The sequence below is a fragment of the Alternaria dauci genome, chromosome 1 (assembly GCF_042100115.1).
Source record: "Alternaria dauci strain A2016 chromosome 1, whole genome shotgun sequence".
Lineage (NCBI taxonomy): Eukaryota > Fungi > Ascomycota > Dothideomycetes > Pleosporales > Pleosporaceae > Alternaria > Alternaria dauci.
This window is the reverse complement of record NC_091272.1, coordinates 5,195,291-5,206,673: the sequence shown is the minus strand read 5'-3', so window position 1 is coordinate 5,206,673 and position 11,383 is coordinate 5,195,291. Positions and strand designations below refer to the sequence as shown.

At 50.8% G+C, this 11,383-nt stretch overlaps 3 protein-coding genes across 3 annotated transcripts; 1 reads left to right on the top strand and 2 right to left on the bottom strand.

Moving 5' to 3' along the window:
* Positions 1 to 489: 489 nt before the first annotated feature.
* ACET3X_001610 (uncharacterized protein) lies at positions 490 to 1,753 on the bottom strand (the record flags this gene model as incomplete). The annotated part of the gene is made up of 2 exons (XM_069446921.1): positions 490 to 543; positions 974 to 1,753. 2 exons carry the CDS (start codon positions 1,751 to 1,753, stop codon positions 490 to 492), a joined length of 834 nt encoding a protein of 277 aa, XP_069311852.1.
* Positions 1,754 to 2,757: 1,004 nt separating this feature from the next.
* Positions 2,758 to 5,008, top strand: ACET3X_001609 (uncharacterized protein; the record flags this gene model as incomplete). The annotated part of the gene is made up of 3 exons (XM_069446920.1): positions 2,758 to 3,504; positions 3,554 to 3,919; positions 3,974 to 5,008. The coding sequence occupies exons 1-3, from the start codon at positions 3,316 to 3,318 to the stop codon at positions 5,006 to 5,008; spliced, it is 1,590 nt and encodes a 529-aa protein (XP_069311851.1). The 5' UTR covers positions 2,758 to 3,315.
* Positions 5,009 to 8,235: 3,227 nt separating this feature from the next.
* Positions 8,236 to 9,488, bottom strand: ACET3X_001608 (uncharacterized protein; the record flags this gene model as incomplete). The annotated part of the gene is made up of 5 exons (XM_069446918.1): positions 8,236 to 8,429; positions 8,627 to 8,782; positions 8,859 to 9,011; positions 9,180 to 9,186; positions 9,480 to 9,488. 5 exons carry the CDS (start codon positions 9,486 to 9,488, stop codon positions 8,236 to 8,238), a joined length of 519 nt encoding a protein of 172 aa, XP_069311850.1.
* Positions 9,489 to 11,383: the final 1,895 nt, after the last annotated feature.

Sequence of the window (11,383 nt, the reverse complement as noted above, 5' to 3'; positions counted from 1 at the left end):
ATAGATACTACGGTAGCAGTTCTAGACGCGCAAATTATACCTCAGCAAGCAAGGATAACGCGCCATGCCGATGCATCGTTCACGTATCTCCTCGAGCAGTTCAAGATTCGTGTTCACCACCCTCAGAACAGTGGCAACGCTGCCATGTACGCTACCATGATCGCCGTCCTCTCAGCTCTTCGTTTCGAGATATACTCGAGCCCGGAAAACAAGGCTGCGAAGCCAGGACAGACAGGGGATTCCAGATCCAAGTCGGCCGAGTCTGTGGTGCAGGGGTTGATGAACTGGCCGACGCCGCCGCTGCCGATTGGGGTGGGGGTGTATTGTTGGAGGTGTGGTAGTGAGTCGCATGGGTTTGTCGATTGTCCGAACGCAGATCTGAGGTGTAGTAAGTGTGAAGGTGCGATACAGCCATGGAGAAAGGAGAATGCTGGGACACATGTTGATGGGTCATGCACGTTTCGATGAAGATGGAAGGAGGAGATTGGGTTAGAGATGAGAGTATGCTTCTGATCGCAGCACTTTTGTAGCTTTCGCTGGTCTCTGTTCATTGTTAAGTCACATAATGGTTACAATACTAGAGACAAGAGAGGATAGTTGGTTGCCTTGCCCGCCAATGACATGGTTCCATTAGAAACTACCTTGGCGCCATTGTGATAGTGCCTAGGAGCAATTTCCGTATCGTGTGTCTGCCTTATGTATATCTTTCGCCTACGGTATACTTGATCTACCGCTCAGAAACATCGTAGTCCACTGGTGGTTTCTCCAGAAACTGATACAAACACCTACTAGTCTTGTGTGTATGTTTAGTAGCGAAGAGCTTCTTGACCCCCGCAGTCCTGCAGATGTCGCAGCTGACATATGCGGTGCAGTCCCGACGAACGTGGTTCTCTCGATCGCATCGCGTGCAATATCTAAGCTTTCCCCAAGAAGGTGCGGGCAACGACTTACAAAGCTGGCTAATGTTTTTTACCACGTCTGACATGCTGCGGCCTTGTACAATCGCGGGCGGTGGACCGAAAGTGTTCGGGTAGATATGGTGTTTCAAGGCGAGGAGAACAGCAGCCATGAGAGTAGCAGCCCCGTCGTTGCCAGCAGTGTGGAGATTAGAAATCTGGATGTTGAAGTGCGCGAGCAGATCTTTGAGTCCAATTGCCGGCCCTCGTGGACCTTTGATATCTAGTTCTCGAGCCATGATTTGCGTGTCAATAACTTTGACAATAGTGCCGTAGCTCAGTAGATCGACGCCAAATGCGCGCTGGATATGGTCAAATTCATTCTCTATCGCGTGGCCGATCAGGATGATTGGCTGCAGGTCGATCCCGTTGCCGGACTTGCGCGGTCGAACGAAGGTGTTGATAATAATCTGTTTAGCCTCTTCCAACGTGACGAACTTAGTTTTGCCAAAGTAGAAGTTCTCTGGATCTCCAGCGCCCGAAAACGTATTCTTGAGATGGGCGTACGGGATAACGCGCGCATGAGCAACTCGGATGCTAGAGAGTATGTTCTCGGCATGGACTGTCGGATTCAGGCCCTTTCCCATGAGCTCAGCGATGCCTAGTTCAGTAGTGGGCTTGGGCTCTTTCATCCACCACTCTGCATCCAGACATACGATCGCAGCTTCATCGAGTCTGCTGCGATCTTCCACGGCTGGCGTACCAAGAAAGTGACCCAAGATATCGATTGCGGATTTGTCTCGGAGTATCTGCTGGAGAGGCGAGTTTAATGTCGAGTCACCCTGATTATTGCTCATCCTTCCGGCTGTGGAATGTTTATCGGATGGACAACCCAAATCGTGGAAACGCTGGGGTAGGTATCGATTCGTTGGTGCGCAGAATGAATGATCGTGACTTCTTGACAAAGAGGTTGAGTTGTATCGAGGACAATGGGAATTTAGCCCACACTGAAGTACAATGAGGGTCTTTTTCAGCTCGTAAAATGAGCTCGGGCTTGTAACACAATAGAGAAAAACAGCGTAGATGTGAAAAAGACAAGTGAAAGACAGTCCGCACTACTGTCAAACTAAAGACTCCGAAGAGAACTGTACTGCCATAACGTCCAGAACTTTGTCGTTGAACTTTCATTTTTACCACAGGGCTTGGATGAACACCTTTCATGTCGCGCGTTGCAAGATCGTGATATGGAGCCTTTAGACGGAGAACAAAGACAGCAAAGGCTGCGACGTCAGTTTTGGCTTTCGATGCCGAGGAAATAACAGGATGAGATGGCGAGGGCAAGGCACTCACGCAGGTGAATGCGTAGCATAGTTCGTGCGACCACGCCGAGGTAGACTGGGCAAGTTAGCGGTACAGCGGATCGCGGCGTGCCAGCATGCTGGACCGTGATTTACATCTCCAGTTCTCCGCTGATTCAAGGATAGTCAGTTAGAACAGGCGCGCCTGCCTGACCTTCTAGTATGCGCCACATCCTGCTCGAGTGAACGCGCTCCGCAATTACAGGGTTAAGGTGATCACGAGGCTCATCAGTGCGAAGCCTCTCGGAGGTTGTCGGCCATGAGAACACTGGATGCCTTGCACCCACACATGCTCCCTAGTCACTTCTTCAAGTACCAGTTGTTGATGCGAGGGCATGGGGCGTATGTTGTGTGTAAGAAACTTGTGTTGGTGGTGGAGAGGAGAAAGATCCGAGGGGAACCGGCGGGTAGGTTCGCCCGCAAACAGCGCCGCAGCCAAGACGGCGCCAGCGGCAGAGAGTCGTTGCGACCCGACCTTAGAAATCTCTCCTCTTTTTCAATCGACTTTATCCACGCCATACTTCTCTCTTCATCGGACATCACGTAGAACAGTCTCTACAGTATTCCCATGTCTGCCATATGACGGGGCGACAAGATGCAGACAAACTCAAGTTCCGCGCGCCTATCATGACGTCGATCGAGTTCAAGACGTTCAACCAGGAACGCAATCCATGGAGGATATTCGTGTCGCTTGCACATTTCGGCAGCTCTATTTGCGCCCTGCAGCTCTTGTCACTCATGCAAGTAATACTCTGGTAACGCGCGATTGGACAGCTCAGACAATCCAACATCCACGCGCTGTAAACGGCTTAGTAGACGCAGAAGAGGGCGCCCGGCCAGCGAAAGCCTGCGTTCAAAATGCAGCAACGACAGGTCGGTAAACTCGCGATGGCGTTTCCCGGCCTGTGGATACTGTTTCTACTACTCGCGTGCAGGCTCCGCGGGCTTGGTCGCGTCTACAAAAGGCTTGTCTTCTGCAGTTGAAGCCTGTCTCTTCATGTTTGTGCTGCGAAATTTCCGTGCAAAATTCTGTGGGCCTGCTGTCGTCTACTTTGATTGCCATGGGATTCATTCAAAGATTGTCTCTTGGCGCTCTTGCCGTAGCTGCCACAGCATCAGCCCAGGCTGTCTTCGAGCCGGCCGACTTCAACGTAACGAAGGCTCTTATTGATAATGGCGTGAACATATCCGCCATACCCGAGCTAGCTGGCCTCGTGGCGAGGTCTTCATCGAAGGGCTGTTCGATAGCCGTAAGTTCGCACTTCCTTTCTTGTCTACAACTGACTGACCATCGGAAAGTGTGATTCTCTCAAGCTCGTCTTTGGAGCCGGAAAGACATCCGACACTGCTCCAACAACGTACTGGTCGATACAGCAACTCGAAGTAGAGCCCTATTGCACGTTTACCCCAACCGCCGCTCTTGAAGTCTCGAGCCTAGTCTTGATCGCACGTCTTACACAATGCCCTTTTGCCGTCAAGAGCGGAGGTCATGCAGCCTTTTCTGGTGCTTCTAGCATTGAGGGTGGCATCACTGTCGATATGGTCAATATGAACCAAAAACGGCTCTCTGCGGACAGGACATCTGTTGCTGTCGGCCCTGGCAACCGATGGAAGGAGGTGTACGACTACCTGACACCCTACAATCTTGCCGTCGTTGGTGGACGAGTAAGTCAAATATTGAACTACGTATCTTCCGCGTCCATAACTGATACTGGATAGGCAGCATATGTAGGAGTAGGCGGTCTTACACTGGGCGGAGGTATCAGCCATCATACTAACGAGTATGGCTTGGCGTGTGATAACATTGCCTCGTTCGAAATCGTTACCGCATCAGGCATCATCCTCACAGTCAATCAAAAGACTTTTCCAGACCTCTACTGGGCTCTTCGCGGCGGGGGAAACAACTTCGGCATCATCACAATCTTTAACTACGAGACCCTGCCTCAAGGCCTTATGTTTTCGAGCAAACGCCAGTACAATGCGACGTACGCACCCGCTCTGTTCGACGCATTTGGAAGCGCAGTGGAGGCTGCCGAGACCGACACCAAACTTGCGCACTTCGTTGCCGTCGCATACTCTCGCGGCGTCAAGATTGCATCCACTGAGTACGAGTACTTTGACCTAATCGACCCAGCGAACCCACCCGCTATACTGAAGGAGTACCTCTCGCTTTCTCCACTCACGGATACCACGCGTAATTGCAGTCTAGCTGAAACGACACCTGGTCTGAGCCAGAGTATGCCAGATGGCTTTCGGACGACTATGTGGTCACAGTCCTTCAAGCTGAACACAGACTTGATGAAGCGCATGACCGAGCATCTTTTCGAGATTGCGCCCGGCATTCCTGCCGGTACACCCAGTGTCTCGTTCCAGGCATTCAGCAAGCCCGCTCTTAGGGCCATGCAGAAAAAGGGCGGAAATGCTCTTGGCCTCCATCCCGACGATGGTCCGCTATTTCACGCTCTCTTTTACCTGTCGTGGAGTGACGAGAAGGACGACAAAGTTATTTTGAAAGCGGCACAAGATTTTATGAGTGCATCAGTTGCCATGGCAAAAGAGCTGGGCGCGTACAATGACTACATGTACATGCCGTATAGTAGCCCTTACCAGCCCGTGATCTCAGGATATGGCGCGGAGAATGTGGCCAAGCTGAATAAGGTATCAAGAAAATACGATCCTGCGGGTGTATTTCAGACACTGCAGCCGGGATACTTCAAGCTTAGCGGAACGGCGCCTTACGGCCAAGTCGTGTAAAAGCCTCTGGGCATATTTTCGATGGATACTAAGTAATCCGTTGTACATGTGTTTGCAGCTCGCAGAACATCTGGTGCAGATTTCATGTCGTAATCTTACACAACGTGACTTGCCGCAGCCTTGTCATACGCCAGATTGATGGCGTTCCACACGTGGCAAGCGCCCGCAACTTCGGCCTTCAGACGGTTCAGCCTTCCTCTTCAGCCCACCCCACCTTCTTTGTGCCAACCTTCCCGACCTCAATACCTTGCTGATTCCGCCGCTGTTGATACTGCTAAGCGACATCCCTTTGCGATAGTCAGTGCCGATGATGCGCGTACCAGAGCCGCTCGAGCGTGTGCGGGCGATGGTCTGCGAGTTCTGTTGGGTGAACGTCTTCGATACGGAAACTTTTGAAAGGCTGGGTCGCTTTGGGGGAATGGAATTGGTATACGAAGTCAGTACCTTATCGTGGGTCCTTTTCTCGGGACTTGTAACATGTCAATTGCGTTGTCCAGACATACGCTAACGCAACGGCTGATTTAGATCGCAAAAGACGACCTACAAGTGAACACTGATAGTGGATGCCAATGGTGCTCATACTTACAGTTTCTGATTGTAAATTCATGCTCACTACCTATCAAGAGTTACACAATCACGTTGGGTACAGATGTCGAAAATGATTTCACCTCATCCGGAAGCACTCTCTACGTTGTCAAACTCAAATCGGATTTCGATGATATCAGCTATATATTTTTTTTCACTTCATTACTGAAGTCGACAACTTTGCAGCACATCTAGTCACTGCCCGAGAGGTTGAGACAGATTTGACTCCGTCAAAGACGTCTGCACAGATTTCAAGATGGTTCAAAGAATGTGCTCTCCATAGGTGCTGTCCGGAGCAACTTGACTCACCTCTCCCAACACGTGTCATTGAGGTGGCCACACCCAAGATAATTCGTACCACCGGAGCCTTTGGAAAGTTCGCAGCACTGTCATATTGTTGGGGAACTGGCTCGCAAACTCAACTCCGGTCACATAACATCGAGGCACTAACCCAACACTTGGAACTCAACGATCTCCCCCAGACGACCAAAGACGCTATTAGTGTTACACGTTCACTTTCAATACCATATCTATGGGTATGTGGAGCACGTCATTCCACGCAACATCCATCTACTCTTGATTCGAATGTGATTTAACTATTTTTAGGTGGACGCACTGTGCATTATCCAAGATGATCCGGAAGACAAACCCCGTGAAATTGGGTCTATGGCAAAAATATACAGTATGGCCCATGTCACAATCCTAGCTTCAAGCGCAGCGGATGCAGCAGATGGATTCCTCCAACGACGCTCACCTGATACATCTCCAAGCATTCAAATACCATTTCGAGTCTCGCTGAATCGATTTGGAAGTGCCAGTGCTAGGATTGATACTCGTCATAGGGATATTGCGAGGCTGCAAAACCCACTGGGCCAGCGAGCATGGGCTTTACAAGAACTAGTGATGGCCAATCGACTGCTCATGTACACATCTGCCACGTTGGAATGGCAGTGTGCAGCAGGCGTGGTGGGTCTGGGTCAGCCGTTGAGCATGTGTTGGCAGGACGAACAGACGCTCAAGTTAGTCTCTCAACTCGGAGAGAATCAAGAAGATGCCCTAATCCAATGGACTAGAATAATCTGTGATTATTCAAGAAGAGCTATGTCCATACAAACCGACAAACTGCCTGCCATCGCAGCCTTAGCAGAAAGATTTGCCCCGGTTCTTGGAGAGTACTATGCGGGTATCTGGCAGTATGGTTTCATCAAACAGTTGGGATGGGCGGCATTGTATGGATCCAACAAGAAACTAAGTAGACGCAGTGACATTTACAGAGCACCATCATGGTCCTGGGCTTCCTTGGATGATCAAGTTCGCTTTTGGAGACCACGCGAAACTTGCTGCACTTTGGTGTTGGTGGAATCTGTGTTCAAGAATGCACACGTTCCATACGGAGAAGTAACCCGAGCAATAACCACGCTCTACGGGAAGATACTTATCGGCTCCATCCCCAGGCATGAGAATGGAAAAACTCACTGTACACTTACCTATGCCAAGAGCCTTTGTAAGGATCTGCCATTGGAAAGGTTCTACGCATCCTATTTCCAGGGAGCAACTACACATGGACGGTCAAACGAGGTCTCAGAAGCCCCGATACAATTGTTTATCGAGGACACACATCATCACCATTTCCACAAATATGTTTGTAAGCTCTCCTCGCTGCTCCATTGTGCTTGTTGAACAGTATCGATGACTAACACATGTGATTCAGTACTATTAGTGCTGTGCAAACGTTCTCCTTTGAGGAGTCGCCTGCCCAAAAGCTATGACCGATATAAATCAGAACCTGGAGATCACTACTCGTTATCGATGTACGCTGGCCTTATCCTAGTCCCAGCTGGCCCAGATACGGTACGGAGAATCGGTTCCTTCGAAAACCTCCATCCCGATGAGGTGAAAGACACTATCGACCAAGAGATCACGATCGTGTAGCGATCAAGCCTACGTTATCTGAATGAACGATGCAAGCCAGTTGTCTGCAAAGAGATGTGCAGAACTGGTATGCTGTGCGCTATCATTGCAGTCTGAAAGGCGCACGTACAGCATACCATCGCAACGGTACTCAACAATCAGCGCGCGAAGGAATATGACACGTAGGCTTGTGGAAGCTTTGAGGAGAGGAGCGGTGAGCGTATATGTACGGCAACGAGTCAGTAAACAGCGACGCATCCCGACGGCGATATTACAGAACCGCATTATGATGATCTAAGCGCCCGTTCCCAAAATGATGCACCTCTCCACATATGCAAGTAGTCCACACATAATCGCGCTTGCCGAAACTAGCATCGCGCGTTACTTTCCTACGACCTCACATTTCGCAAAGGCGCATGAAAGAGTTACTTCTCCCCAAAAAAGAAAGCTAAGAATGAGTATGATTTCGCTAGTTTCGCTATGCAGTGCAATTGAATGCTTTCGCTCTTTCTAAATGGTAAACCCCAAACACCCGATAAAGCACAAACGCCCGAGTTTTCCCTATATCTCCAGTCGAGTTTCGTATCATTAGTTCGTAGCAAAGTCCTGCTCTTGATATCACTTCCGTTAATCCATCCTGGACGCCCCCTTCCTCGTTCTCCACTTCGTTGGCTGATTTACATGTGCGGTGGTGTAGCTATGCGATAACTTACACGTCCAGCGTCGCATCTTCAAGACTCGTTGGTTGGGCTGGCAGGGTTGGAGAAGTTGGGAGTAGCAGGTGCAGAGTAGGTCTGCGTGATGGGCTCGCAGACGTTGCGGTGGGTCTTCCAGTCCGACTTTTGGCAGTTGCGGTCGCAGTAGTAAGCGGCCTTGCAGCGAGAGCAGCGGCGGCGTGCGGGTTCACCAGAGCATGTTGTGCAGGCTGTTGCATGTTAGTACGACGTTGTTATCATGATGTTTGAAGTGGGTGTAGTGCTGGTAAAGTGCCAGGCCATGAAAGCGGCCGCGATAATTGTGGGATAAAGTGGAGCGACGCGTGCGCGCTAATGTAGCGTGGCGAATCATGTCGGGTTCCTGCATCGCGCCACATGGGAATTGAAGATAGGAGGTCAAACCTACATTTGCTGGTGAAAGAACCGTTCAAACTCTCGGTGCTGGCCATAGGACGCAGAGAATGGAATAGTTCGGGACGGTTGAAAGCCGAGAGAGGAGATGTGGATGTTGGCGGTGTGGCTTGCGATGCGACAGAGCCGTCAGAGGACCGTCTCGGAATGTCTAATCGCCAGGTCAGTATGCATCGCAACGCTGATTTCGAGCTGTATAATTGCAACTCTGAAGAATCCGAACATACCACTCTGCGCGCTGTCCCTCCTGTCCATAATCGAATGTCGACCATTGTTCACCGCTCCATTGCCATCGCCAAGACTGGACGTAAACACATTCAAACACACGCTTCGGGGTGGCATTTCCTCTTCTCTTTCTGTTTTGCGGCGTCGTTTCCTTTCTGTAACCGGTCAAGGCGAAGTTTTTAGAAAAGAAAGAATTGCAAGAATCGAAGGGGCTGCAGGTATTTCAAGCAAAATCTGTCGCTTCGCTGAAAGTTTCGCTGAAAAGCGGTGTGAGGTGTGGAAGCACAGATCGCAAACTAGCCCAGGAACAGGCTAAGGCTTACCGTTCCGCTGAAACGCGCGGTCATGTGTCTCAGCCTTGGTCGTCAATTCACCGTATCATCTTGGAGAAGTCGACCTTCTCTTGCGTCTTCTATGCATTTTGTGGTTGTTGTGGTACTTTGAAGCTTTCGGGCGTTGTCCGCAACTCAAGTTGCGCGAGTTCTCGCGGTGATCGGAGGATCTGCAAAACAAATCTCCGATCGTCTAGAGCGCGATTGAGTTTGAAAAGCAAGGAGCGTAACGCACCTCTCGATAAATGGAAACGGCGCGACCGCCAGATTGTGGGGTAGTCAGCGGCTTACGGTCCTCATGGCGACTTTGCGTGTACAGGTAAGCAGTGAGCTGATCATGCACCGCTTCTTCGCTGCTCATCAGCTATCAATACATCCCAAACGCGATCATGTTGCTAAGTGTAAAGACGTCGTCGGACGCACTTGAGGTGGAGAGCCTCGAAACGCGTATTTGCCACTGCTTAGTTTTTCCAAAGACAATGCGCGACAAGCAGATGGCGCATAGCCCAAGCTGACCGAAAGATAACCCCCAGCGGTGGTCGGTCTTGTGAAGAACAGGTTTGTGCTGATGAAAGGCCCAGCAACCGGTCAACTTGGTCAGCTTTGTCGCTTACTACTGCAACAGATCAGGTTCACTTCGGACTCGATATGGAAATTTAGAAACAAGGCAACGCTGATTGCTTCTGTCGCTCGTTTCCGATGGCTTTAGTAAGCGCCATGTTCAAGAGGCGGATGCTAGTTGTTTTTGGAGGATGAAAGGGACTGCACGTGACCAACTCGCTCCACATAGCCCCGCAACCTTGTCTGGACCCTGACGCACTGTCAGTATAGAAATGGCTAGATGGTCGAACGCGAAGGGCATTGGCTCAACGAACACCGAACATGGTCAGTAGTCTTGCAGGCGGTAGCGTATATTGCTAATTTTGTCAAAGGTACAGCGACACATGCATGGATCGCGAAGAAGTCACATGCTGAAGGTCTTCTCCAAGAACATTGAGTAAGCAACAGAAGCGCTAGTTGACCCAAACTTGAGGTGCCAGATTGTTCTGATATGCCCCACCGAGCTTCATCGCTCGATACGTCGTTCTCAGCCTGAGCGGGGACTTGCTGCCTAGACATCATCAAAGGTGATAGGCCAATGGTCCGATCCGGATCGCGATATACCGGATGTCAAATCAGCAGACCATGAGGAACGAATGATATCATGAACCGGTCATGGAAATTACGTTGCCAAAGGGTCTATCGGCACCATGTGCGTCGAGGCTTGGTTTCCGCAAGGCAGCTGAGACAACTCGCGAGGAGCGACGGAACATTGTACACTCCGAAGCACGATCACCAGAGACCAAGACTGCGTAGGATCCTAGGCTACAGTAGACCCTGACTGCGACGCCACAGTGTAGGTTCACTCTGGATACCGGGTGTTGGCGCCCCCCAATCTTCATGCACCCAAGACTTGGAAGAGGGTCTCAGTACGGGGGCATGCAGACGCAAGAGGGGCAGAATGACGATGGAATTTTCTATCGTGTAACTAGTGGGATTGTGTGGCGGTGCAGAGCCGAACTCGTGTTTGCGGCTGTCATGATGAGCGGCATTGCGCTAGAAAGCCGTGAAAACTCTCGCCAAGAACAGAGATCGGGTCATGTGCCACTTAGCCGTGCCTGAAACCCGTTGCGAGCGCAATTGGCAGTTGGAATTCCTTGCTCCGACGTACGGGTAGTGGCGACCGTCGTGTCAGGGTGGGAGTCATAAGACGGCGCCAAAAAGAAACACCACGAGAGTCCCAAATTGGGCGCAATTGAGTCATCGTGGGCAGAATACAGTGACAGCTGGACCTGAAACATGCTATTCGGGTGCTTGTCAACGTGTTTCCTGTGATGAAACGCCATGCTGTATACCGGAGAAAACATTGGTACATAGGGCCTGTTCACGTTGACAGAGTGGGCGAACTGCTGTGCCAATGCGCCGGTAGAGAAAAAGAGTCACCAGAGGGCCGAATTGACGAATGACGAGGGCCCAAAGTCCGGTCAGCCAGAAAGAGACAGGCGGGTCGAGCGAAGGGTGAATAGCGCCATGCACGTTGCTCGGCAAGCGTCGAGTAGCAGCGTGTCTGATGAGTCTTTGAGCGACACGCAAACATTTTGCACTTTCGGCGCCCTCGACTGGTGTGCGTTCAAGGGCGCAGACGGAGCTATGCG